The 24,050-nt window shown below is 39.5% G+C and overlaps 2 protein-coding genes across 6 annotated transcripts in view; both read right to left on the reverse strand.

Moving 5' to 3' along the window:
* The window catches only part of ASAH2 (N-acylsphingosine amidohydrolase 2), an 84,333-nt gene extending 65,016 nt beyond the window's left edge, over positions 1–19,317 (reverse strand). Inside the window, exon 1 of the mRNA XM_058187061.1 lies at positions 19,213–19,317. The gene's annotated coding sequence lies outside the window, so the exon portion shown is untranslated. The remainder of the gene's footprint in view (positions 1–19,212) is intronic.
* Positions 1,251–23,667, reverse strand: LOC131200390 (interferon-induced protein with tetratricopeptide repeats 5-like). 5 transcript variants are annotated; one of them, XR_009155608.1, is made up of 4 exons: positions 23,494–23,667; positions 8,395–10,280; positions 6,979–7,033; positions 1,251–2,961 (listed from the first exon to the last, which is right to left on the reverse strand). XR_009155608.1 is itself a non-coding variant. In XM_058187062.1 (2 exons), the coding sequence occupies exons 1-2, from the start codon at positions 23,613–23,615 to the stop codon at positions 8,831–8,833; spliced, it is 1,572 nt and encodes a 523-aa protein (XP_058043045.1). In that variant the 5' UTR covers positions 23,616–23,667; the 3' UTR covers positions 6,272–8,830. The 5 variants fall into 5 exon arrangements, 2 of the variants coding, with proteins under 2 accessions (XP_058043045.1, XP_058043046.1); XR_009155606.1 differs by having other exon boundaries at positions 6,979–10,280; XR_009155607.1 differs by lacking the exon at positions 1,251–2,961 and having other exon boundaries at positions 6,272–7,033.
* Between the last annotated feature and the right edge of the window lie 383 nt (positions 23,668–24,050).

The raw sequence follows: 24,050 nt of genomic DNA on the forward strand, positions 1-24,050 counted from the left end.
TCCTTTTTGTTAGAGCTGCTCTTCCCTTCTGGCAGTTCTTCTCATGTGTGCATTAGGAACAGGCTCCTCTTGTTCCTCTGCCTCACTACTGTCAGTCTCTGGAGGCTCTGGAGTCTGCACCTCACTCCCCAATGGCCCTGACCCCACCTCAGCCTCTAATGCAGAGCCCTCATCCGGGCCTTCCCCAGCCTCCAGGACTGGCCCGCGCTCTTCCTCAGCCTCATCGCTGTCCGACTCTGTTGCCAGGCTGCTGGTGGACCACAACACACTGCATCTTCTTAAAAAGGTGTGGAGTCCTCTTTTCAGAATTGTCCACATATGCAACCAATGTTACAGCTTTCAGCAGATTTCTTCTGATGTTACATTAAGTCTCATGAAAAGACTTTTGTTCCTTCACCTCAATAGGCAATAAAGAAACACAAGTAGCATAAAGTATGTTGAAAAATGAACCATAGTACAGGGGTGAAATGCATTTATTTTCACTACCGGTTTGGAAATGTGAGTGTGTGCGCCTCTTCTGCGCATGCACAGAGGACCAAAAATGGGACACAATGATGTCCCAGCGGGTGGGTGGAGCCAAATCACTGGGGCTACTGGTTCGCATGAGCTGGATATATCCAGCCGGATTTCTTTCTTTTTTCTTTTTTTTTTTTAATTCAAAAAGTTTTATAGAAAATTTTTCCCCCTTTCCCCCCCCCTCCCCTCCCCCCTCCCTTCACAACCCCCCTCCCCCCCCGACTTCCCGGAAGTCTTTTTTTAAAGTTTTTATTTTCCATAATAATTTCAACAATTTAACCAGTGTACAGTACAGTCTATTATCCAACAATTAATCCTTCCCATAAACTGTATTCAATTGGGCCTGCCCAGCCGCCCCTCCCTTCCTTAATCCTTTCTACCCTTCTCTACCTTCTTCTACTTTCCCCATCCTTCCTCCTCCTCACTTTCCTACTTCCTCTCCTCCTTCCCACTTCTCACTTCCACCCTTTCTAACCCTCTCACTTCCCCTCCTTCTTCTCCTCCTATCCCTTCTTCCCCCTCCCTTCTTTTCTACCTACCTACCTACTTTCTTCCTTCTCTCTACTCCTCTCTCCCTACCCTTTCCCTTCAGGAGTGGTTGCTGAGCAGCCCCAACTTTACACCATTCCAACTTATTTAATTCTTCAATTATTCCTGCACATTGGCAATCAATCAGTTTATAGTCTTCCCGCTTCCCCCTATTTCCCCTCCCACCTACCCCGCCAAGACTTCCCAGAACAGAATACAGAGTATAATGTCTAACAAACATAATCTAAAATAAAACATAAAACATAATCCTCAATCACTTCACACCTTCACACTATCAATTCCCCTCTTTCTTAAACATATTAATACAAAACAAATCCTAACTTCACTCAAAAACTAACTGATATTTTTAATCTGATACTTATTTTGAATATAATCAATCCACTTTCTCCATTCCAAAATGTATTTTTTTTGTGTATAATCTTTCAAATACACAGAAATTTTTGCCATTTCTGCTAGATTTGATACTTTAGTTGTCCATTCTCCAATTGTAGGTAATTCTTCTTTCTTCCAATATTGTGCAATCAATAGTCTTGCAGTAGTTATTAAGTTTAAAATCAATTTAGTCTCTATAACTGTACAGTCTGAAATTCTTCCTAATAAGAAGAACTGTGGAGTAAACTTAATCTTCTTTTTCAAAATGTTCTGCATAATCCATCATATTTTAATCCAAAAAGCTTTAACTTTTTTACAAGTCCACCATATATGATAATAAGTAGCATCCTCACAATCACATCGCCAACATTTTGCTTTCACATTTGGATACATACACGACAGTTTTTTCGGATCTAAATGCCATCTATAAAACATTTTATAAAAAATTTCTCTTAGGTTTTGTGCTTGTGTAAATTTAACATTCCTCACCCAAATTTTTTCCCATGTTTCTAACATTATAGGTTGTTGAAAATTTTGTGCCCATCTTACCATACAATCTTTAACTAACTCTGTTTCTGAATCAATTTCTACCAATACATTATATAATCTCTTAATATGCTGTTGGCCTTGATCTTTTATTTACCAAGTTGACATCACTTTTCCTAATACCAATTTTCTGATCTATTTTCCATCTAGTTTGCAATTGTCCGTACTGAAACCACGTATAATTCCTCCCTTCGTCCCTCAATTTATCCCTAGATTTTAGTTGTAATTCCCCCTTTTCTATAATCAAAAGTTCTTTATAGGTAATTACCTCCACTTTTTGAAGTATATTTATATTCTCTATCATATGTCTGGGGATTGCCCATATTGGTATCTTACCATCTAGCTTACATTGATATTTTTTCCAAACCCTCAACAAAGCACTTCTAACTATATTATTCTTAAATGTCTTATCAATTTTTTTATCATATAGTACATATGCATGCCAACCATATAACAAACCATAACCTTCTATATTCAAAACCCTTTCGTCTGTTAAGTTAAACCAATCAGAAATTAAGGATAAGGCGACTGCTTCATAATGCAATTTCAAATTAGGCATTTTTATTTTTATTTCATTGCTGCCATAGTGTCATTATTCCTAATTACCCATAGTGATGGAGAGAGAGATCCAAATCACTCAATTAATTTCCTACAAGAGATTACAAGCTTGTTTATGATACCTGAAGTATAATAATGTCATACACACCCTAAGGATCCTCCCTAGAGCTTTCCTGTGAGAAAGAAAGAAGACCAGCAATTTGCCAATTGACTGAAGATGACAACAGCCTGGCCAACAAGAGTGACACTTTGTAAACTTTTGCTAAGAAACCACAATTGATCTGACCACAAGTAGGCATTTGAGTAATGGGCCCCTGACCAGATCCATCAGATCATCTCTTCCTTGTCATCATTTTCCTGCAAAAGCCTTCCATCAAGTAGTGGTTTTGGTAGAGAAACAAAGGCCCTTCTCCATGATTCCTAAGAAGACAGGCCATAAACAAGGAAAACAAGCAATAAATTAGTAACCAAGTCAGGATATTCTAGTTTGGGGAGCGATGCTGGCATCTAACCCTGTGGGAGAAATCCTACAATTGTGGCTGCAAAAACTACACAAGGGAGCCCAGGTTTTACTACAACCTCTTTGTCAGGCCTGGAAACCATCTTTTATATTAGGCCTTCAGACCTGCCACGTTTACTACTGTGGGAAACTGGGAGGGGGGATTGTGTGAAGTATGGCTAATATATAGTCATAATAACATTACTTTCTCAAGAAGTCAAGGACAACTTGCCCTGCACCTGGAAGGCTGGAGCTGGGAGGCAACCCCAGTTGGGATGATGTTTGATTGGACCATGGGATGGACTTGTGGGTGTTGGACAGGGGCTTGAAATTTTCTTTGGGTGGGGAAAACCTGGAAACTTTCAGATTCAGGTTTTTACCAGATATCAATATGACATCTCTAATAAGATGTAACTTTGAAAAAACTCAAGCCTTGGAGTTTTCTTTCTTTGGGGGTGTTACTTGGAACCCTGACACTTTTTCCATCATGGAACCTCAAAAGCAACTTCACAGCAGTGGGGGTAAGCTATGAAGCACCAAAATTACTAGGCACTGTTATACTCATTTAGAGCACAAATCTATCATAGTCAAAATTATATTCTCTTTCATTGCCTGCCTAAAATGGCATCTTCTGCCATTCAGAGCCAAGAACATTTATTCTAAACCTGCCCCATGAATATGGAATATGACTTCCGGTTGATGTCACGGCAAGAACAGCTGGAAAATAGCGGGCTCTGCCGAGCCCTGCAAAATCCAGCCAGTAACCGCTGTCAGGAGACCCTAAGGGATCATAGCTGCCTTGTAGGGGCAGTGAAGGAAGGAGAGGTGCTTTGCTGACCACGAGGAACTTGCAATTTCCTCGTTAGGTCCAAAGCAAGCTCTCTCAAACAGCAGCAGGGATGACAGTCATTTTTGGCAGTCACAAAGCTGGGACAACCGGGACTGTAAGATTTCTGCTGGAGCGGATCATGGACAGAGCATTGAAACTGGGTGAGATAATTACCAACTTTTACTCTAAAGTCCTGATTTAAGTATACAAATTTTAAAAGATAACTTCCAAGCTTAAGAAAGTGGCGATTAAATACATGGAGAAAAAAAACTAACTGAAAATCAAGAGGTGAAAGAAGCCCAATGGAAGCTTTAAAATACAGAAAGCCTGAAAAAAGCTTAACAATTTGAAAGGTGATTTTCAGGAGGAATGGTCCCATTTATTTGTATTTCTAAACCCCCTGGATTTATCGGATAATCAGCTGTTTTTGACAGATAATGTTTAAGATTGGATTTGGGAACAAGAGAGCCAACTACTGGAAGAAGAGAAGTACTACAGCACCATAGCCGCAGTATACTCAGTGAAAGTGAACCCAATACACAGAATAGAAGAAACAACATCTGGGAGATGGTCTGACCTTGACTTTATGTTTGAAGACAACTTGGATATTTTGAGAATACTGAGTTTTTTTTCCTCTTCTGAAGATTTCTAAAAGGAACTAACTTGCAAATAACTAAGCTTTATTGGCTATTGGATTATGGATCTGAAAGACTGGAGGAATCTAGTGGATTAATTTGGATTTGGACTATTATTATTAATGCTCTGTTATTTAACAGAGCATTCTGCGAGACAAAAGAAGAAATGTGATAGAAGTAAAGAGAAAAGAAGGAAAATTAAATAAGACTTTAAAATTTGGACAATTAGGAACATATATAATTTGAAAATTATAAGGCTGTAAAGTACTAAAGAATTTTAAAGATCATAAATATAGGGATTTTGAAGGTATAATTATGGGACTGATGAAATCTTATTAAGCAGGAGTTTTAAAATATTGAGACATTGGAATATAGAAATATACTGAGTAATTTTTATTAAATTGTTATAAAACGGATTTATAGGGGAAGATAGAGGTATATGAAGAAATATTCTTGAGGTTAAAAAGTGTGCCTGAAACTATAAAGAACAATAAGGAGACAAGGGGATTGTTTAAAGACACAGATATGAATGTAGAAGTCACTCAACAATTGGCGGGGGAAAGAGCAACACGATATTCAGGAAATAGATTAGAAATAAGAAGCAGTGGAAGGGAAAAATCAAAATAAGATGCAAGAAGCTAAAAAGAAAGAAGAGAATGGATTAATAAGTAGGAATCAATTAGGTAACTCCTTAAAAGTTTACAATAGAACAGAGAGAAAAAAGAAAAATCTCTTCAAAAAAAGAGAAAGATTTAGAGGAAAAAAGAAACATCTCTCTTTCTCTCTCTCTCTCTCTCTGTCTTTTCTTTTTTTTTTTTTAAATAGAAGAAGTCTTGTGGATGGGTGTTCAAATAATACAGCAGAAAGAGACAAAGGGCACCCAGAAGGGAATGTTCAGTAGACACAAATATATCAAAAAGAGCTACAAGATTCCAAGAGAGAAAGATAAAAGGCTGACTAAAAAGGTCAATAAATGATGGAATTTCAAAAAGATTAAGAGATGATGGATAATGAGAAAATATATTTAAAAATGGAAAAATACAAATAAGGAAACTAGTAGTATGTGTGCATGTGTGTGTGTGTGTGTATGTATGTATGTATGTATGTGTGTGTGTATATATATATACTAGCAGTTAAAAAGGAAGAAACAGCTGCAGTCACACATTGCTCCCAGAAGCACGAAGCTGAAGCCTGAAGATGACGAATGAGACTTCGTCGAAACGTCGCCAAGACACTTCCAATTTTACGCGGGAGAAAACCCAAATAACCAAAGACCTACATATACACACACACACACACACACACTACTAGTATAGATAGATAGATAGATAGATAGATAGATAGATAGATAGATAGATAGATAGATAGATACATACATACATACATACACACACACACACAACTAGTATATATAAACAGATAATACAACTAATTACGACTAAAAAATAAGTTAAGTTTAGTAGATGGAAATTTAGGATTAGGTAATCTAATTGTATTATCAACATTAATAGTGTCTTAAAGTATATTGTGAATTTAAAATATTAAGGATTAGAAATTGTGGGGATTTTGAAATACATTCTCGGGATTGATTAAATATTGTTTTATTAGCACATTTGGAATATTGAAGTTATGGTGGAATAATGAGTAATTTTTAAAATATTAAATATTAGTAATTGAGCAGGGGATAACAAATATATGGCGCAAAAAGAAATGTGTTTAAATGAATTAATGGGGAAAATGAAAAAGAATTATAAAGAGAGAATAGTATTGTTGAAGTTGGAAGATTAGGATTACACATCCTTATTTTTATTATTATTGTTAGCGTTGTTTAACCGCTTGTTTAACTGTTTGACCCAGTTAATACATTGTCCACAAAATATGTATGGTGTGAAAAGAAAATTGCAAATAAAACATTTTTTTAAAAAAAAAAATAATATGGAATGTGAATGATGCATGATGCATGGTCTAACCCAGGGGTCTGCAAACTTGGCTCTTTTAAGACTTGTGGACGTCAACTCCCAGAGTCACTCAGCCAGCTGGCTGAGTGATTCTGGCTGAGGAACTCTGGGAGTTGAAGTCCACAAGTCTTAAAAGAGCCAAGTTTGCAGACCCTGGTTTAACCTGCCTATCTTTTTAATGGTCTTAATTTAGTGCCATATTTAGGAATATTCTATTCTAGTAACATGAAGCAAACACACACACACAAACACAAGCAGAACTGCCATTCTCTTCATGATTTGCTATGCTGCCACTCTGTAAAATGACTTCCCCTTTGCAATATCCCAGATCCAACACCAATGGATCTATTGATGTATAAACCCTTTTCTTTGTAGGATGATTTTTCTCCATTCATTAACCCTCCTCCCCTCTCATTTTTCATGAATTTTTATGATAAATTACTTCAGATTTTTTGCAATGAGAAATAGGATAAAATAATTTTGACTAATGTGGTTAATAAATAAAAATGTACAGACCTGTATTCAGTTGTGGTGTCTTTGCAATCAGCAGAAGATTTATGGCTGGCTCTGGCTAATCCCAAAATAGTAAAACAAGATTTGGTTGGTATTTGAATGGGAGGCTGCTCTCCTTAGCTTCCTGACTAGACTAGACTCAGAAGTCAAATAGCATTTCGAAAGAAACTATGGGAAACAAATTAATTCTTCAGTTTCAAAGAAAACCACGGGGTTCATAAACTAACTGGGAACTGAACTTGAACTAAACTGAACTTGGGCCAGCTACCTCAATTATTTGTGATAGCATCTTCATTTATGAACAACCCAGCAATTAAATAGGAGTTTCCCTAAAGCTGTTGTCCAGATTATATACTTTTTAGTTACAGCAATTACAACTTTCTGCAGGTGCCACCTTGAAGAATGCAAAGGCCGGGATATTTTACTTTTATTCAGCAGAGCCAGATATTTCATAGATCAAAGTAGGATAAAAGCAAAAAAAAAAAAGTTGTATTTTTTCCCCCTTTTTAATAGCTATAAGAAACCTGTAAGGCCAACTTATTTGGTATTTACAAAGATAATTATGATAGCAATAAGCTACATTATCAAAGAAAAGTAACAGATTACTTTAAGAGGTTAAAAAATACAAAAGAGAAAAAAGTATATTATTATTCAAGAAATATATATATTTAATACACATCTATTACTATCATGGCTGCGGAGTATAAATGTGTCGCATATTATATTATGCTTGTCCACACACAATATGTCTATAGGCAATCCACTCATAGGCGACAAGTATAATCAGCTCTTCAATCTGCTGAGTGAACGTGGCCATACCTTTATCTTTCCAATGCTGCAGTATCAGTCTTGTGGCCATAGTAAGAGCATGGAGAATGAATAGTTGTCAAATTCCATATACTATGTATGTCATTCGAGACACTATTATGCTCTGAAAATGTTAGCTCTTGTCGCAAACTCATATTTATGTCTCTATCAGGGATCTCCAACTTGCCAACTTTTAAGACTTGTGGACTTCAACTCCCAGAATTCCTCAGCCAGCAAAGCTAGTTGGTGGGAGAGGGGAATGTGACTGGGTGGGCGTGGCCAACTTTTTTATAAAAAAACTTTTAAAAGCATCTTTTCTACAACCTCTTTGGCCGAAGAGGTTGTAAAAACATGCTTTTAAAAGGCTCTGATGATCCCAGCTGAGCCATGTGATCATCAGAGGCTTTTTTTTTTTTACTTTTAAAAGCATTTTTTCAACATGGGGGGAAGGCAGGGATTTTTGCTACCCGTTCTCCGAATCACCCGCCATCGCTACCGGATTGGGCGATCCGGTCCGAACCAGGAGCATTTCTCCCCTGTTTACAGCCCTTTCTAAGCAGTTTACAGAGTCAGCATCTTGCCCCCAACAATCTGGGTCCTCATGTTACCCACCTCAGAAGGATGGAAGGCTGAGTCAACCATGAGCCAGTGAGAATGAAAGTGCTGGCCGTCAGCAGAATTAGCCTGCAAAACTGCCTTCTAACCACTGCGCCACCATGGCTCAGTGGTAAATTGGGGTACATGTACAGAGTCATTTCAGCTTCTGCCAAGGACTTGTTGAAGCTACAGAGCATCATTCTAAGATTCCACCTCCATCCCATATATACATTGCGGGTTTTTTAATCTTGCTTGCTGTTTAATGTTTTGACTTTTAGTGTTCTAAGAAGGCCTTATTAGAAACTAATATTCTTCTAAAAAACACACTCAGCAGAGATGAAAGTACTGTAGCTCAAGGCAACTGCAAATGCTAAGTTTGGGTTTTTGACGTGGCATGAAACGCAAGGCTGAAAATATTTGGAAACCATATGCTTTCAAACACAGCAAACATTTAGCTTTCCAAGGAAAGCTTCAAGTTCATAACTGCACTCAGATACTCTTCATTCCCAGGATCCATTTTCAGGGCTGATTCAAAGGCTTCAATGGCTTTTTCTTTTAAGCCAAGGCGTTGGAACATGAATCCTATGCTTTCAAATACCTCAACACATATTGGACCTTTCTTAACTGTCTTATCCATCAATCTCTTCAAGCTCCTCTCACAATTCTTTTGTTCAAACGAATGGTTTTCAATTTTCAGCCCATGCAGGTACTGTTTCATAGCGTTCACGTCTGATTTTCTGTGACGTTCCTGAAAACGTCCATAATTAAAATGAAGCTGCTGCTTCTCTGTAGCACTTAGGTTGCTGATGGCAAACACTTTCTGAAAGGTTTCATCCGCTCCCCGTAGGTCTTGTTTTTCAGCATACATGTTAGCAAGGTCAATATAAGCATAGACAAACTTGGTTTTACGCTCCACCACTTTCTGGAAATGAAAAATGCAAAGGTTCATCAGTTCATACAGCTTTAGAAAAGACCGGAATTGGTCCTTGAACTTTTTTTTTTTCAGGGTGAAATACTGTGTTCTATAGCAAATCCCAATTTGATGGTGCAGGAATCCAGAGTTCGGGGTCAAGCTTAATGCTTTCTTCAAATGTTGCAATGATGTCTCTAAGTCTCCTTTCTTTCTGTAAAATTTGGCAGCGTACCTTAACACATAAGGAACGTCAGGATGGTTTCCAAGCACTTCCTTCATGTAATTTTCTCCTTCCTTCACTCTGTTTGTTTCCTGTAACTTTAATGCAAGGAGAGGAGTCACAAATATGTCGCTGGGATTCAGTTTCACTGCAAGCCTCAAAGGTTCCAGTGAAGAAGCTTTTCCTGAAAGTTTTTTTGCATAATAATCTTCCAGGCGGTATATTGTGATTGCATAGCCTGAATTAAATTCTGGGTTTTCGGGTTCTTTATCCCGGGCTTTTTCAAAGCTCTCCTTGGCCTTTTCATAATACCAGGCTCCAAATTTGAGGAGAGCCCAACCCTTTTCACACTCAATCTGTGGGAGCTCCACCTTATAAGGAGACTCACTTCCAAGTTGCTTGCAGGTGGTTTCTACCTTCTCCACGTAGCCTTGGGATTCCGTAAGATTGCCCATGTGGTAGTGCAACCAGGCATAGTTACCCCAGGTAACCAGGCTTCCCTTCTCAACACCCTCAGGGTATTCTATGGGCACAGTCTCTTCAGCTTTCTGCAAGTTTTCCAGGGCTTCGTCCTTCTTGTCGTTCAGGAATTTCACAAAGGCAAGAAGGTTGTAATTTTGAACTTTGGATTTATTGATTAAGAACTGGATCTGCTCAGCAATTCTTTCTTCCAATTCGTCAGGATCAATATGCTCTTTCTGCAACCCCCATGTAAAATGGCATTCAAGTTGTTGGAGAATCTCCTTTAAACCTTCCTGGGAGGGGAGACTGCAGGACAAAAGGAAAGAGAATGAGAGACATTTACATTGTGAAAATAAGAAACAGTCCTATTATCCGTGATAATGGGAGATTTAAAAAATAAAAATAAACAGAACTTAGTGATGGATTTTTAAATATGGCTTAAAGATACTGGTAGATAGGAATTAGTAGTATTTGCAGTAATGGTCTTCCAGAGAAGAAATGTTAATCTGAAGATGCCTGTGCTTTTATCACAGTGAAATAAAGAGACGGAAAGCAGAAAACTAGAACACTGGAGATCATCCACAAAGTGCTCCAGACAGATGCTCTTCTAATAAGGAGACTGCAAGACATCAGTCTTTTAACTATTTAGAGCACTGGAAGACAGCCTATCTTTCTCAAACCCAGTTTGCACCTTTAAAGACATTGGGTATGCCTATTTATTTTTCTAAAAGCTTTTGGGAATTGCTTGTTAACTGCTTTTTAGGTATTAGGAACCTTTGGTTCCACAAGTCAGAAAGTACCAGGTGAGCTTCCTTCAATCCTTAGTGGGGAAAGTTTTAAATGCAAGTTTAAAAACTTTTTTAAAATGCGCATTTGGGGAATAAACACCAGAAGGTTATTAGAATTTTGATTGTATCTGATTTAAAACACAATTCTGAAATTAATTATAACAATCCTTTCTATAAGAAAATGCTTTTGAGACTTCCGGGTGGCACCGCAGGCGTTGGAGACAGTCCTTTCAGACCATCAGCCCCGTGATCTCGTTAAAGTCATTCAGACAGCACTCATCACCTGCCTGATGGCTTGGAAACCTTTCCCTCGGGAGAAGAGGGAAAGGTGAGCTGCCAGGTGGAGGTAGAGCTCCCCGGGAGCCCCATAAAAAAATTCTAGGGGCAAAAAGGGTGAGAGCTCCCTATTTAAGCCTGGTGAAAGCTCCGGATCTGGGACCCTCTGCATTAATTTATTAATGCAGAACAAAACGCCGCAACCATCTCTGCTATCAAGATGAAGATCAATCTTAATCTACTTTAAGCAGACAGAGCAAAGGCAGGAGGACAGGCTGATGTAAGCACCAGACCTCAACTCGATCTTTGAACGGTACTTGAGAAGAAAGGAAATCGCGCCTTTGCTTAATAGGGCGTGAAAATGAAAGTTAAGCAAGTCCTTGTTAGCATCGTTAGCGCCCTTAACTATGCTTAAACTTGTTGGATTTTATACTTATGTGAAGAAATGTTAAAGAGAAAAGTTGAAGGACTGCAGAATTGATTTACCCAATCCAAATAAGGAGTTTATGAACAGATTTGACTTTGTTGCAAAGTATAAAGTTAAAGTGAAACTTAAGGAAGCCTTTGTTAACATTGTTGCGCTCTCGATCCTCTTTAAATTTGATGGATTTTACATTTACATGAAGAGATTAAGTGAAAAGTGGAAGGATTATAGAATTGATTTACCTAACCCAAATACAGAGTTTATGAAAAGATTTGAAGATTTATTTAATTTATTGAGACGGCTGTAAGGTATAAAATTAAAGTGAAAAATGGCTTCTAAGCAAACAAAGCTTGATGTTATTAAGGATGTTGGAATTTTGCCAGTTCAAATGCAAAAGCTACAAGAAGATTTGAAGGAATTTTTGAAAGGTCTTTTAGAAGAAGCTCTAGACTTTTAAACCTCTGTTATAGACCAAAAATTTATGGAGCCTGAAGAGGAAATATCTCAAATAAAAGATATTATCGAAATTAGGAATAAGGATATAAGGGAAGATGTAGTGGCAGTATTTCAAAGATTGTTTGAATACACGGTTCAGTTGGATGGAAGAGTGGAAGAAATTAATCAAGCTAATGTGAATTTGGAAAATAAAATAGAGGAGGTCCAGACCAAGATGAACAGGGCAGATGAAGAGTTGGTTTTGCCCTGAGAGTGAGAGGTCTCAAAGAAAATAAGTGCGAGAATCTAAAAGATTTTTTGCAGATGCTTTTGCACATATATTTGGAGAACAACCAGCAGAATTTGTAACTCAAATCGAAAAAAATTATTGTGTTAACTCCTGGGTTGCCAGACAGAGACAGTTGCCAAGAGATGTTGTTATCTATTTTATAACTAGGAGGATTCGGAATGAAATTTTACAAGTATCTTATAAAAATAAAATGCAAATATCAGGACAAGAGATATTAGTGTTCAAAGAAATTCCTCCTAAAATGTTAAGTTCTAGAAAGGAATTTACCTTCTTGGTGGATGAACTTAGAAATCGTCAGATGCAGTTTAGATGGGATGTTCCAGCTGGACTAACAGTAAATTATAAAGGAAGAAAATATCATCTTAACACAGTTTTTAAAGCAAGAGATTTTTATACTAACGTATTAAAGGCTGGAAGTCCACCACTGCTAGAAGCTAAGATGGGAAGCGAAGTAGAGACTGGAAAAAGCGGGAGAAGGAAGTAAAGCACACACAACTTAAAGTTGAGATGGCAATTGCTGAAGGAGAAACACTGGAAAAAGTAGGGGATTTAAATGAGCAAAGATTGACTCGAATAGATATTAAACGAAAAGAACAAAAAGTAAAAGAAGCAGCAATATCAAGCTAAAAGAGTTTCCTTTTATGGGAAAGGGTAAATCATAACTGAAATTTTTGAATATATTTAAAAAGTACTGTGTATATGTTTAAATCTTGAAGAAGAATTTGTAGTAATGTTACTTTTATTTTATTTATTTATTTAATTTTGTCATAACAATATACACAAGCATAACACAAAAGATTATATAATATATAAACATGTATGAGGAGAAAACAAGGTAGTATAAGCATATATATATAGGGGAAGAAACAATAGGACAGGAACGGTAGGCACTTGATTATAAATGGTGGATCTGTTAGAAAATAAGTTAAAAATTGATTTTGGGAACACAAGGGTTGATAAGGTGTTGATAAAAATAGAATAAGGAATGGAACAAGTTAAGTTTTATAAAATGTTTTGTAGATGGTATCTGGAATTTAAATGCAATGATATTTGATTATATATGGTGGATTTGTTAAAAATTAAGTTATTCTTGATAAAAACTGAAGGGTTATATAAGGTGTTGATAAAAATAGAATAAGAAATGGAATTAAGGATTGTATAATAAAAGGGGATTGGGTTAAATGTTAAATTTATATAAGTTAAAAATTTAAGAGGAAAATTTTGTAAAATGTCTTAGAGATGGTATCCAGATTCTGAACACTGGCATCTACATATTTGAATTTATAATTTAAATGTTGGAGATCTGGTTGGGCTGATACTATTTATTATTATATATGGTGGATATATAAATTTGGTGGATTATACAAAATACTTTGAAGAAGAAGATAAGGTTTAAGGGCGTAAATTGATTTTAAATTAAATATTAGTAGCTAGATTACCGGCAGCGCAATATTGGAAGATGGAATATTTGCTTATCATTGAAGACTGGATGCTAAAAGCAGTGAACTTACTGGAGATGGCAGAAATTTCAGCGTACCAGAAAGACTATTCACAAGAAAGATGCATATTGGAAAGGAGAAGATGGATCGACTATTTTTAAAACAAATATTGGATTAAGAACTATCAAATAGCCTATGAATGAATAGAATGTACTGTATATTTTCTTTTTTCTCTTTTTTCCCCTTTTTCTTTACTATGGAGAAGGGGAGTTGAGGTTCTAGGGGATGGATGGTAATCTATGGATAGTTAGTGTATTCTAGTTTATGATTGTTAGATATTATATATACCCTGTATATTGCTCTGGGAAGTCTGGGGGGTGGGTGGGGGGATTGGGTGAAGGGGGAGGGTTGGTGGGAGGGAAAGGGGATTATGGGTAAAAAATTTTGTAAAACTTTTTAATGAAAAAAAAAGAAAATGCTTTTGTTTCGAATTATTTAAAAGAGGGTAGATGAGACTTTGAAGTTTGGACACTAGAGGAAACTCAAAGAAATTATAGTTTACAATTAAAGGAGAAGATTTGACTAACATTTAAATTTGACTAACACAGAATTAAGCAAAGTATTTTAACACTGGACATATTGAAAGGTATTTTTGAACAATGGACCCACACATTAACTTTAAGATGTCTGCCTATAGATAGACTCTGTTTAAAAGTTGTTAAGGAAGGGGGAACAAGTTTTATCTGACAAGATTGCAACTCATCTGCAAGTGTATTTAAATACATCCCCTACAAGAATGATATGGAAAAAGGACTGGAGAAACAGAAGAAACTGGCTAATGTCTTAATAAGAAAGAATATGTACCGTATTTTTCCGAGTATAAGGTGCACCTTTTTCCCCAAAAAAAGAGGGTGAAAATTTGGGTGCGTCTTATACTCCGAATATAGCCCCGCCCAGCTTTTCAAACGGAGGTTTCAGAGGCTGAAAAAAGTATCAGAAACGAAGCTTCAGAAAAGAAGCCCCCAAACAGAGCTTCAGAGACTTTTTTTCTGAAGTTCTGTATTGGAGGCTTTCAGAGGCAGGGAAAAAAAGCCTCTTAAAGGGAGGTTTCGGAGGCTGAAAAAAAAGCAAGGCACAGAGCTCCAACCAAGGAACCAGTTGCTAAAATTCACCTCTGGGAACAGCTGACTGGGGATATTCCCGGAGGCCAATCCACCTGCCAATCAGCTTTTTTCTTATTTTCCTCCCCCAAAACTAAGGTGCGTCTTATGCTCTGAAAAATACGGTAAATAACAAACAAATGGAATGACCTGTGCAAATTTCCTATATTGGATTTACAAAAGAGGCTTGTTGAAATGAAGAATTTTTGTGTGAAGGGACAAAAAAATGAAATCAAAATCTGGGGCATTATTTGAAGGAGATCAAGGTTGTAAAAGGCATTCAAAACTCTTTTATTTGATCATGATTAAAATAGAAATTTGGGTATCTCTGGTAACCCTCAAGGGACTTTGCTGATCAGGGCTGAAATGACAAGGCTTTAAAGGCAGGGGTGGAAGCGATGGGCCTTTTATGGCTGACTCAGGAATTCTGGGAGTTGAAGTCCACAAGTCATAAAGGGGCCGCCATTCCCCACCTCTGCTTGAGGATTTCTTTATAGATAGGAGATAAAATATGGGAGGAAGATACCATTTGTTGTATTTTAAAAAAAGACGATCAATTATTAAAATTGATTATACCTGTATAAAGAGGAAGTAATTTCTTTATAAAGTATAAAGTTTCCAGGTCAATTATAGTATTTTTAAAATTGCTTATTATTATTTTAACCCATAAAACATCTGTTGTTCTATTCACCATCTTCTTGGTAAAATATTCCATACTTTCCAATCAGTATTTCAAAGCCCACAAGTCTGAATGTGAACGTTGTTGTGGTTGTTGCCATGAGTGCCATTTAGACCAGTGGTCACCAACTGGTGGTCTGTTGACCACTGGTGGTCCGTGATAAATTTTTGGTGGTCCCCAGAAAAATTATTTGCATTTTTTATATTGCACTAAATCAGGGGTCCTCAAACTACAACTAGATACTTGCAATGAACATTTGTGTTGCTGCTTCCCCTTCAGGGTCTTCTTGTGTGGGTCAGAGGAGGCAGAAATTCTGACTTGGGGTCTGCTTCAGCCTCCTGGTGTGGGGCTTTGGGTGAAGGCTGGGGGGAAGAGCCGCTGGTGGCGAAGAGCCAGAAGGCCTCATTCCAGTGGGACTGCCTGGAACTGGCTGACCATCTCAGCCTGCTGAGCCTTCAGGCGGCAGTACCTGGCTTTGCACTCCCACAGGTCTTCCCTCTGCTTGGAAAGTCTATGCTTGTAGTCCTCAGTGAGGTGCTTCTGCTGAGCCTCCTTCTTAGTCAGATCCAATTTGAACGGAGCTCTTTTGCCAACTCTTTCTTGTGGTGGCTGCTTAGCTCCAACAACTGCTTCCTGCTGGGGCCCTAAGGAGTCCGGGTCGAGGAGTGGCTGGGAGAGGAAGGGCAAGTAGAGGCAGGCAAGGCGCCCCTTGATGTGAGTGACATTGACTTGGCCATTCCCACCCAGTCACATGACCACCTTAAAATTATGAATTTAGTGGTCCCTGAGGTCCGAAAGTTTGGTGACCCCTGGTTTAGACTGTTGACTTGAGATTTTAGATCAAAAGCAACTTCAAAAAGATGGGAGTTGCCTGCATAGTCACAATCCCCTCTCCCAGTACAGTGTTTCCTCTATATTCAGGATTTCATCAACACACCTAGCCATAAGCCAACCACGAAGGAACAGCATGTTAAGGTACAGCTGTCTGATTAATCCCTCTTACCTTTTTTCCCACCCTCCATCAACAATTAAGAACAACCAGAGTTGTCTTTTAAGATTTATCAAATTTTAAAACTGTCCATCACCCCCACAAAGACGGTATATAGATGAAACATCAAACCATAAAAATAATATATACGAATTTTTAAAAGGCAAAGATGATTAAAATTCAACATTAAAGAGTTAATTAAAAAAGGAGGGTGAAGATGGCTTTCAGGGCATTAGCCAATCCCACTGCATGTTCTGATGTGAGCGCCAAGCAAGGCTGCAGAGCCATGTTTTTGCACCTTTCCGGAAGGCCGGAAGAATGGGGGCCCACCTCACAGGATGGGGGGAGAGTGTTCCAGAGGACGGGAGCAACGGCAGAGAAAGTTCTCTTTCTGAACACACACACACACACCAGTCAGAATTCCTTAACTGACAGGGAACTCAATATATCCTCCCTGCCTGACTGGGTGAGACAGGTTGATGTAATGGAGTGAAGACTGGCAGCAACAGGTAGGCAGGTAGGGTAGGGTAGGGCAGGGGTGAAATGTAAAATTTGTTACTACCAGTTCTGTGGGCGTGGCTTGGTGGGGGAGGGGTGGTAATGTGACTGGGTGGGCATGGCCAACTTTTTTTTTCACTTTTAAAAGCATTTTTTCTACAACCTCTTCAGCCAAAGAAAAAATGCTTTTAAAAGGCTACTTTGAGATCCCAGCTGAGTTGCCTGATCGTCAGAGGCTTTTCTTTTCTTTTAAAAGCAATTTTGTTTTGCCTTTAAAAGAAAAAAAAGCCTCAGATGATCAGGCAACTCAGCTGGGATCGCCAGAGGAGCCTTTTAAAAGCATTTTTTCTACAACCTATTCAGCCGAAAAAATGCTTTTAAAGGGTTCTGGCGATCCCAGCTGAGCTGCGCGATCATCGGAGGCTTTTTAAAAAACTTTTAAAAGCATTTTTTCAGCCAAAGAAAAAATGCTTTTAAAAGTAAAAAAAAAAAGCCTCTGATGATTGCGCGGCTCAGCTGGGCATGGGGGAGGGCATGGAGTTTTGCTACCGGTTCTCCGAACCACCTGCCACCATCGCTACCGGATCGGGCGATCTGGTCTGAACCAGGAGCTTTTCACCTCTGGGGTAGGGTAGGGTAAGGTAGGGTAGGGTAGGGTAGGACAGGACAGGACAAAATTGGAAGGGACCTTGGAGGTCTTCTAGTCCAACCCCCTGCTTAGGCAGGAAACCCTATACCCCGGATGGCGAACCTATGGTACGCAGAGCCATCTCTCCGGGCATGCCAGCCATCACCCATTGCTCTTCTGAGTTCTGGAGCGCATGTATCGGCCAGCTGGTTGCCCGTGGGAGAGCATTGGAAACCGAAATAGCAGCTCCCTAGCACACATGCGCACGCCAGGAAGCTGAAGTTCTGGTTTCTGGCACGAACATGCGCACCGGCCAGCTGGTCTTTGCGAGCGCATGTGCACCAGAAACCGGAAGATCATGTGCCATTCCAGTTTTGGAATGGCTCTTCCAATTTCCGGTGCTCCCCACTGCGCATGCACGCTGGGGAGCTGCTCTTCCGGTTTCCAGCGCTGCCCCCGGGTTTGCTCCCGTTTTTGGCACTCGGTGCCGAAAAAGTTCTCCAACACTGCCCTATACTATACCATTTCAGACAGATGAGAGAGAGAGAGAGAGAATAGATGGAATATGGATGACAGAAAGAAATGATAGAGATAGACTGATATAGATACAGAGCGATGATAAAATGGATGGATGGATGACCAGACAGACAAAGCTCCAGAAAAAGTGTGCGAATGCTGGGAGGGGGCAGAAAAGCCCACCTGCAAGTCCATAAAGGAGTCAAAAGGATTTTCACTTGCAAATGGGCTGAGATTGGCTCCAACAGCTGAGGGAAAAGGAATGATTTAAAAGAGCTAAGAAATAGTTACGGTAAGAAAACGGTGCTTCAAACTTTAGGAATGGGTACATATTTATTTATTTATTTGTCAATCATATATAACAGGTAAAAGCATAAATTTGGATACATGAAAAGAGTAAGTAAAAAAGAATATTAGGACAGGGATGGTAGACACGGAGATGCACTTATGCACCTACATGATACAACTAACTAGAACATGAGAGACAAGACATTTATAGATGAAGTCAAATGGAAAGAATTCTGAATTTATAGGATTGGGAAGATGGTAGAACAAATCACAGGCTTGATTTTGTACAGTTCCGTGTGGGAAAAAACACTAACGACAGTCTTTGCGTTCGCCTCCTGTACCTTATTAGAAAAGCCCTAACAGGATGGAGGAAATCATTCTCTCCCAACGGAGCCTTCCTTGCAGGACTGTTCTCGCAGAGATAAAGAGGACAAAAAACCGCCGGGTAAGCCACCCTGAGCTTTTAAAGCAGGGGTCTCTCCAACCTTGGTAACTTTAAGCCTGGCGGACTTCAACTCCCAGAATTCCCCAGCAAAGGTTGGAGACCCCTGCTTTAAAGGATGCTCACTTGGAACCGCAAATCAAGCATAACTCAGTCACAACAAAAAACCTCCGCACGGTGGAACAACTCTGACATATTAAGGGTACCAGCTCAATAGCGACGCCGGTCGCCCACAAGGCCAAATATGCATGAGCAATGAAAGCCAGAAATACAACATGCAACCCTCAGCAAAGAAGGGAGAAGGAAGAAGGAAGAACAGAGGAGGAGGAGGAGAAACATGTCCCTCTATTATTATCTATTTCCTTACCTCATGACTGCAGTTTTATTATCAGGAGTGGCGGGGGGGGGGGAAACAACGGAATCTCCTTTTCTTAAAGGTATGACGATCCGGGTTTTCTTTAAATGTCAGAAAGAGGAGAGGAGAGGATCGGCTGCTCCACCCGGCCACCCGGCTGCTCAGAAAGAAAGAAAGGGGAAAGGAAAACGAAACTTAGGCGATCCAGTGAACTTGGGAGAATGGAAACTAACTTTTGCTCTGCTGAAAGTAAAGTCTGGAGCGGAATCGATTTCCATTTCTTCTGATTTCCGTCGTTGTTAATCGCTGTTAAGGGAATCACAGGCAGGATAGGCTGCCTTTTCCTGGTTTGGGGTAAATAACGTCAAGATTGGCGAATGAGTCTGATCTCGCTTAACACAGGACGCTCCGTAGAACTGACGGGAAGGAATGGACGCTGCTTGCATTTTTCTGTGTTAAATACATGAGGGAGGGGGAACAGCATTGCATTGCACATCTGGAAATATGGCTGAAGATGTTTTTTGTTTTTTTTGAGGGCGCATAATCTAAATAGCCTTTTGGATGGCTCCAGAAATCTTAAGATTTCTATCCAGCTTTTCTTCCCAGCAGTTCTCTCTTCTACATTCCTCTCCCTCCCCAAGCAGTTCCTGGGAGGTAGATTATGTCTCTTAATGACTTTCCATGTCTTAAGGTTAGATTTGAAGCCAGTCTTTCCGACCCTTATCCAATACTTGTACACTACCGGGAGGTATAAGCACTTAACTGTTACTAATACTACTGTAATCAAGCAACACCTAGAAGCAAGCAAATTTATAAAAAGGCAGCACGGGTTTGTCAAAACCAGATCGTGCCAAACCAATCTCATTTCATTCTTTGACAAAATGACTGAATTAGTGGACCAGTGAAATGCTGTCAACATAGTATACTTGGATTTCAGTAAGGCATTTGACAAAGTAGACCACAGCCTATTTCTTGAAAAGAAAAATGTGGGATAGGCGGCATCACCACCAGATGGATTTGTAACTGACTGGCAAACCACACTCAATATGTAGCTCTTAATGGAACTACATCTACATGGAGGGAAGTGTAGCAGTGGGGTACCCCAAGGTTCTGTCTTAAGTCTAGTACTCAATATCGTCATAAATGATTTAGATGAGGGAACAGAATTCATCAGATTTGCAGACAACATCAAGCAGGAATACCAGCACTCCAGAAGATAGGCTCAAGATCCAGATGGACCTTGACAGACTTGAATACTGGGTCCTATTTAACAAAATGAAAATCAATGTAGAGAAAAGTAATATTTTACACTTAGGCAAGAAAAAAACAAATGTATAGGTACAGATTAGGTGAAACCTGGCTCAATAGTACTAACTGTGAGGGGGATCTTAGAATCCTAGAGCAGTGGTGGGTTTCAAATTTTTTTACTACAGGTTCTGTGGGCGTAGCTTGGTGGGCGTGGTAGGGGAAGGTTACTGCAAAATCCCCATTTTCACCCAATCAGCTGGGACTTGGGAGTCAGAGAATAGATGGGGGTGGGGCCAGTCAGAATTTTTACTACCGATTCACCGAACTACTCAAAATCTCTGCTACCAGTTCTCAAGAAATGATCAGAACCTGCTAAAACCCACCTCTGTCCTAGAGGATAATCAATTAAATATGAGTAAGCAGTGTGCTGCGGCTGCTAAAAAAGCCAATGCAATCCTAGGCTGCATTAGTAGAGAGATAGAATCAAGATCACGTGAAGTGGTGATACCGCTTTATAAGGCCTTGGTAAGACCACACTTGGAATACTGCATCCAGTTTTGGTTACCAAAATATAAAAAAAGATGTCCAGAGAAAGTCCAGAGAAGAGCAACAAAGATGATTAAGGGGCTGGAGGTTAAAACATATGAATGGTTGCAGGAATTGGGTATGTCTAGCCTAGTAAAAAAAAAAAGGACTGGAGTGACATGATAGCAGTGTTTCAATATATGAGAGATTGCCATAAAGAAGAAGGAGTCAACTAGGGGTGAAATCCAGCAGGTTCTGACAGGTTATGGAGAACCGGTAGCAGAAATTTTGAGTAGTTTGGAGAACTGGCAAACACCACCTCTGGCTGGCCCCAGAATGGGGTGGGAATGGAGATTTTGCAATATCCTTCCCCCAGGAGTGGGGTGGGAATGGAGATTTTGCAGTATCCTTACCCTGCCACGCCCACCAAGCCACACCACGCCCACAGAACCAGTAGTTAAAAAACATTTAAATTTCACCACTGGAATCAACCTATTTGCCAAAGCACCAGAAGGCAAAACAATAAGCAATAGTTGGAAACTAACCATAGAGAGAACCAACCTAGAACCAATCAGCAATTTCCTGACAGAACAATATCCCCGTGGAATAGCTTGCCTTCAGCAGTTGTGGATGTTCCACTAATGGTGGCTTTTAAAAAGGGACTGGTAGCCACTTGTCTGAAATAGTATGAAGTCTCCTGCTTGAGCAGAGGGTTAGACTAGAAGACCTCAAAGGTACCTTCCTATTCTGTTATATGCTTGCCCAGAAATCCCCATTAGGCCTAATGGAGACAGGTAAACAGAAGGCCTTAGAAAAAGTAGACTTAGAAAGAGGGGTTATGTCTATATATCTAAAGGATTGTAAAACAGGTAGTTGTGCACCTGTGCATGAAAAAATGTGTAAGAGGTCTCTAAACTTTTTGACATACCTGATTTTGGAACTGTGCACGCTCAATAAATGCTACCTCCTGGAAATTGATATTGATTCAAATTTAATTCCTCCAGGAAATCCGACCCTAAATTTCTTCCAGCACATTGAATTTAAATTACATTTAAACTGTACGTTCTTCTTCAGATATCTCTTTGATATGCTTATCAATTTATTTTTATTATACACGTTGGATTTGCAACTCATCTGTTGTGCCAGACTTCAAGGCAGCTGATGTGAGATTTAACTTCATTAGATCCCACAAGAGTCCTGTGCGGTAGATCTGGCAGGGAGTTTCCCTGGAATCGGTCTTCCTGTTCTCGGTCCCACATGTATAGATCTGTGGTCCACGACTGATTTTAAAGGCAAGGTGCTTTTGTAAAAACGACTGCTTTTACGAGTCCCAAATTTTAAATTATGGAAATTTGTGATGATGAGTATGCTCCACAAGGAGTTCTGGTCAGGAAAAGATGAAACATCACCATTCAGTGTTCTGGCATGCATGCAAGATTTGAAAGGAGGACCAATTTTAAGAGTGTGTACAATGGTAGCACAGATTCTCCAATTATGTACTTGTGCAGTGTTGCGATACATGTACCGAAGGCAATGCTGGTGCCTGTCATCACTGATATAGATTTTGTTGCATGGCATCATTGTGATTTGGAACAATGAATGACAGAGGACCCTAGGGGTGACAAAGTAGACCACAACCTACTTCTTGGTAAGCTAGAAAAATGTAGAATGGACAGCGTCACCACCAAATGGATTTGTAACTGGCTGATAAACCATACTCAATGAGTAGCCTTAATGGTACTACATCTACACGGAGGGAAGTAGTGGGGTACCACAAGGTTCCATCTTAGGCCCAGTACTCTTCAATATCTTCATAAATGACTTCGATGAGGGGATAGAAGGGGAACTTATCAAATTTGCAGATGATATTAAGCTGGCAGAAAGAGCCAACACCCTAGATGATGGGTGTCAATCAAGCTGCCGTCATGTGACATATTGCAATGTTTTTTCCCTTCATAGAGCTGGGGAGGGCGTGGCGTGTGCGTGACACATACAGCCCATGGCTGCCAGTTTGACACCCCTGCCCTAGATGATAGGCTCAAGATCCAAATGGATCTTGACAGACAATAGATGGAAACTGATCATGAAGATTCAGCCTAGAAATAAAGAGAAATTTTCTGACAGTAAGAAGAATCAACCAATGGAACAGCTTGCCTTCAGAGGTTGTGGGTGCTTCATCATTTGTCCACCAAAAGTGGACAGCCACTTTTCAGAAATTTTATAGGGCAGGGGTGTAAAATTCACAGTGTCACGTTGTCTTCACGTGACCTATCATGACTTTTCCCCACTTCACTAAATTGGGGGTGGGTGTGGCCAGCACATCACGCATCGGGCCCACGGACTGCAAGTTTGACACCCCTGGTACAGGGTCTCCTGCTCGAGCAGAGGATTGGATTAGATGACCTACAAGGTCCCTACCAACTCTGTTATTCTGTATCTTTTCTGTATCTGTTGTGATGAACAATCAAAGCCAGAAATGTAACAATGCCGCCCCCGCCCCCACATTTATTAATTCCTTACCTTATGATTGCAGTTCTGTTGTGAGGTGTGGAATGGAAAGCAACTGGGTTTCTTTTTCCTAAAAAAATACTGACTGCTTTGTTTTTGTTTCTCTTAAAACAAAGAGATCCATTAGTTTGCATAGCCTGGTGAGAAGAAAAGAAAACTTAAGAAATCCCCAGCCTGCGGAGGAAACTGAAACTAAACTTTTCCATGCTGAAGGTAAAATCTGGAGCGGAATCAGTTTCTATAGGAATGGACACTGCTTGTTTTTCTGTGTTAAGCACATCATGGAGGATTCTAATACATCACACATCTGTAGATTTTTGTAGTTTCTTCCAGATAGTCTAGACCAGGGGTCTGCAAACTTGGCTCTCTTGGCTGAGGAACTCTGGGAGTTGAAGTCCATAAGTCTTAAAAGAGCCAAGTTTACAGACCCCTGATCTAGACAAGTAACTCATCTAGGAGTTATTAATTACCCAACTAATTAATTACCCAAAAAATTATCCCATCAGAATCAAACTTTGAGCTGATAACTCTGTAGGCGTGGGTATATGTACATGATATATGCACACTCA

Source organism: Ahaetulla prasina, chromosome 6 (assembly GCF_028640845.1).
Source record: "Ahaetulla prasina isolate Xishuangbanna chromosome 6, ASM2864084v1, whole genome shotgun sequence".
In the NCBI taxonomy this organism is placed as follows: domain Eukaryota; kingdom Metazoa; phylum Chordata; class Lepidosauria; order Squamata; family Colubridae; genus Ahaetulla; species Ahaetulla prasina.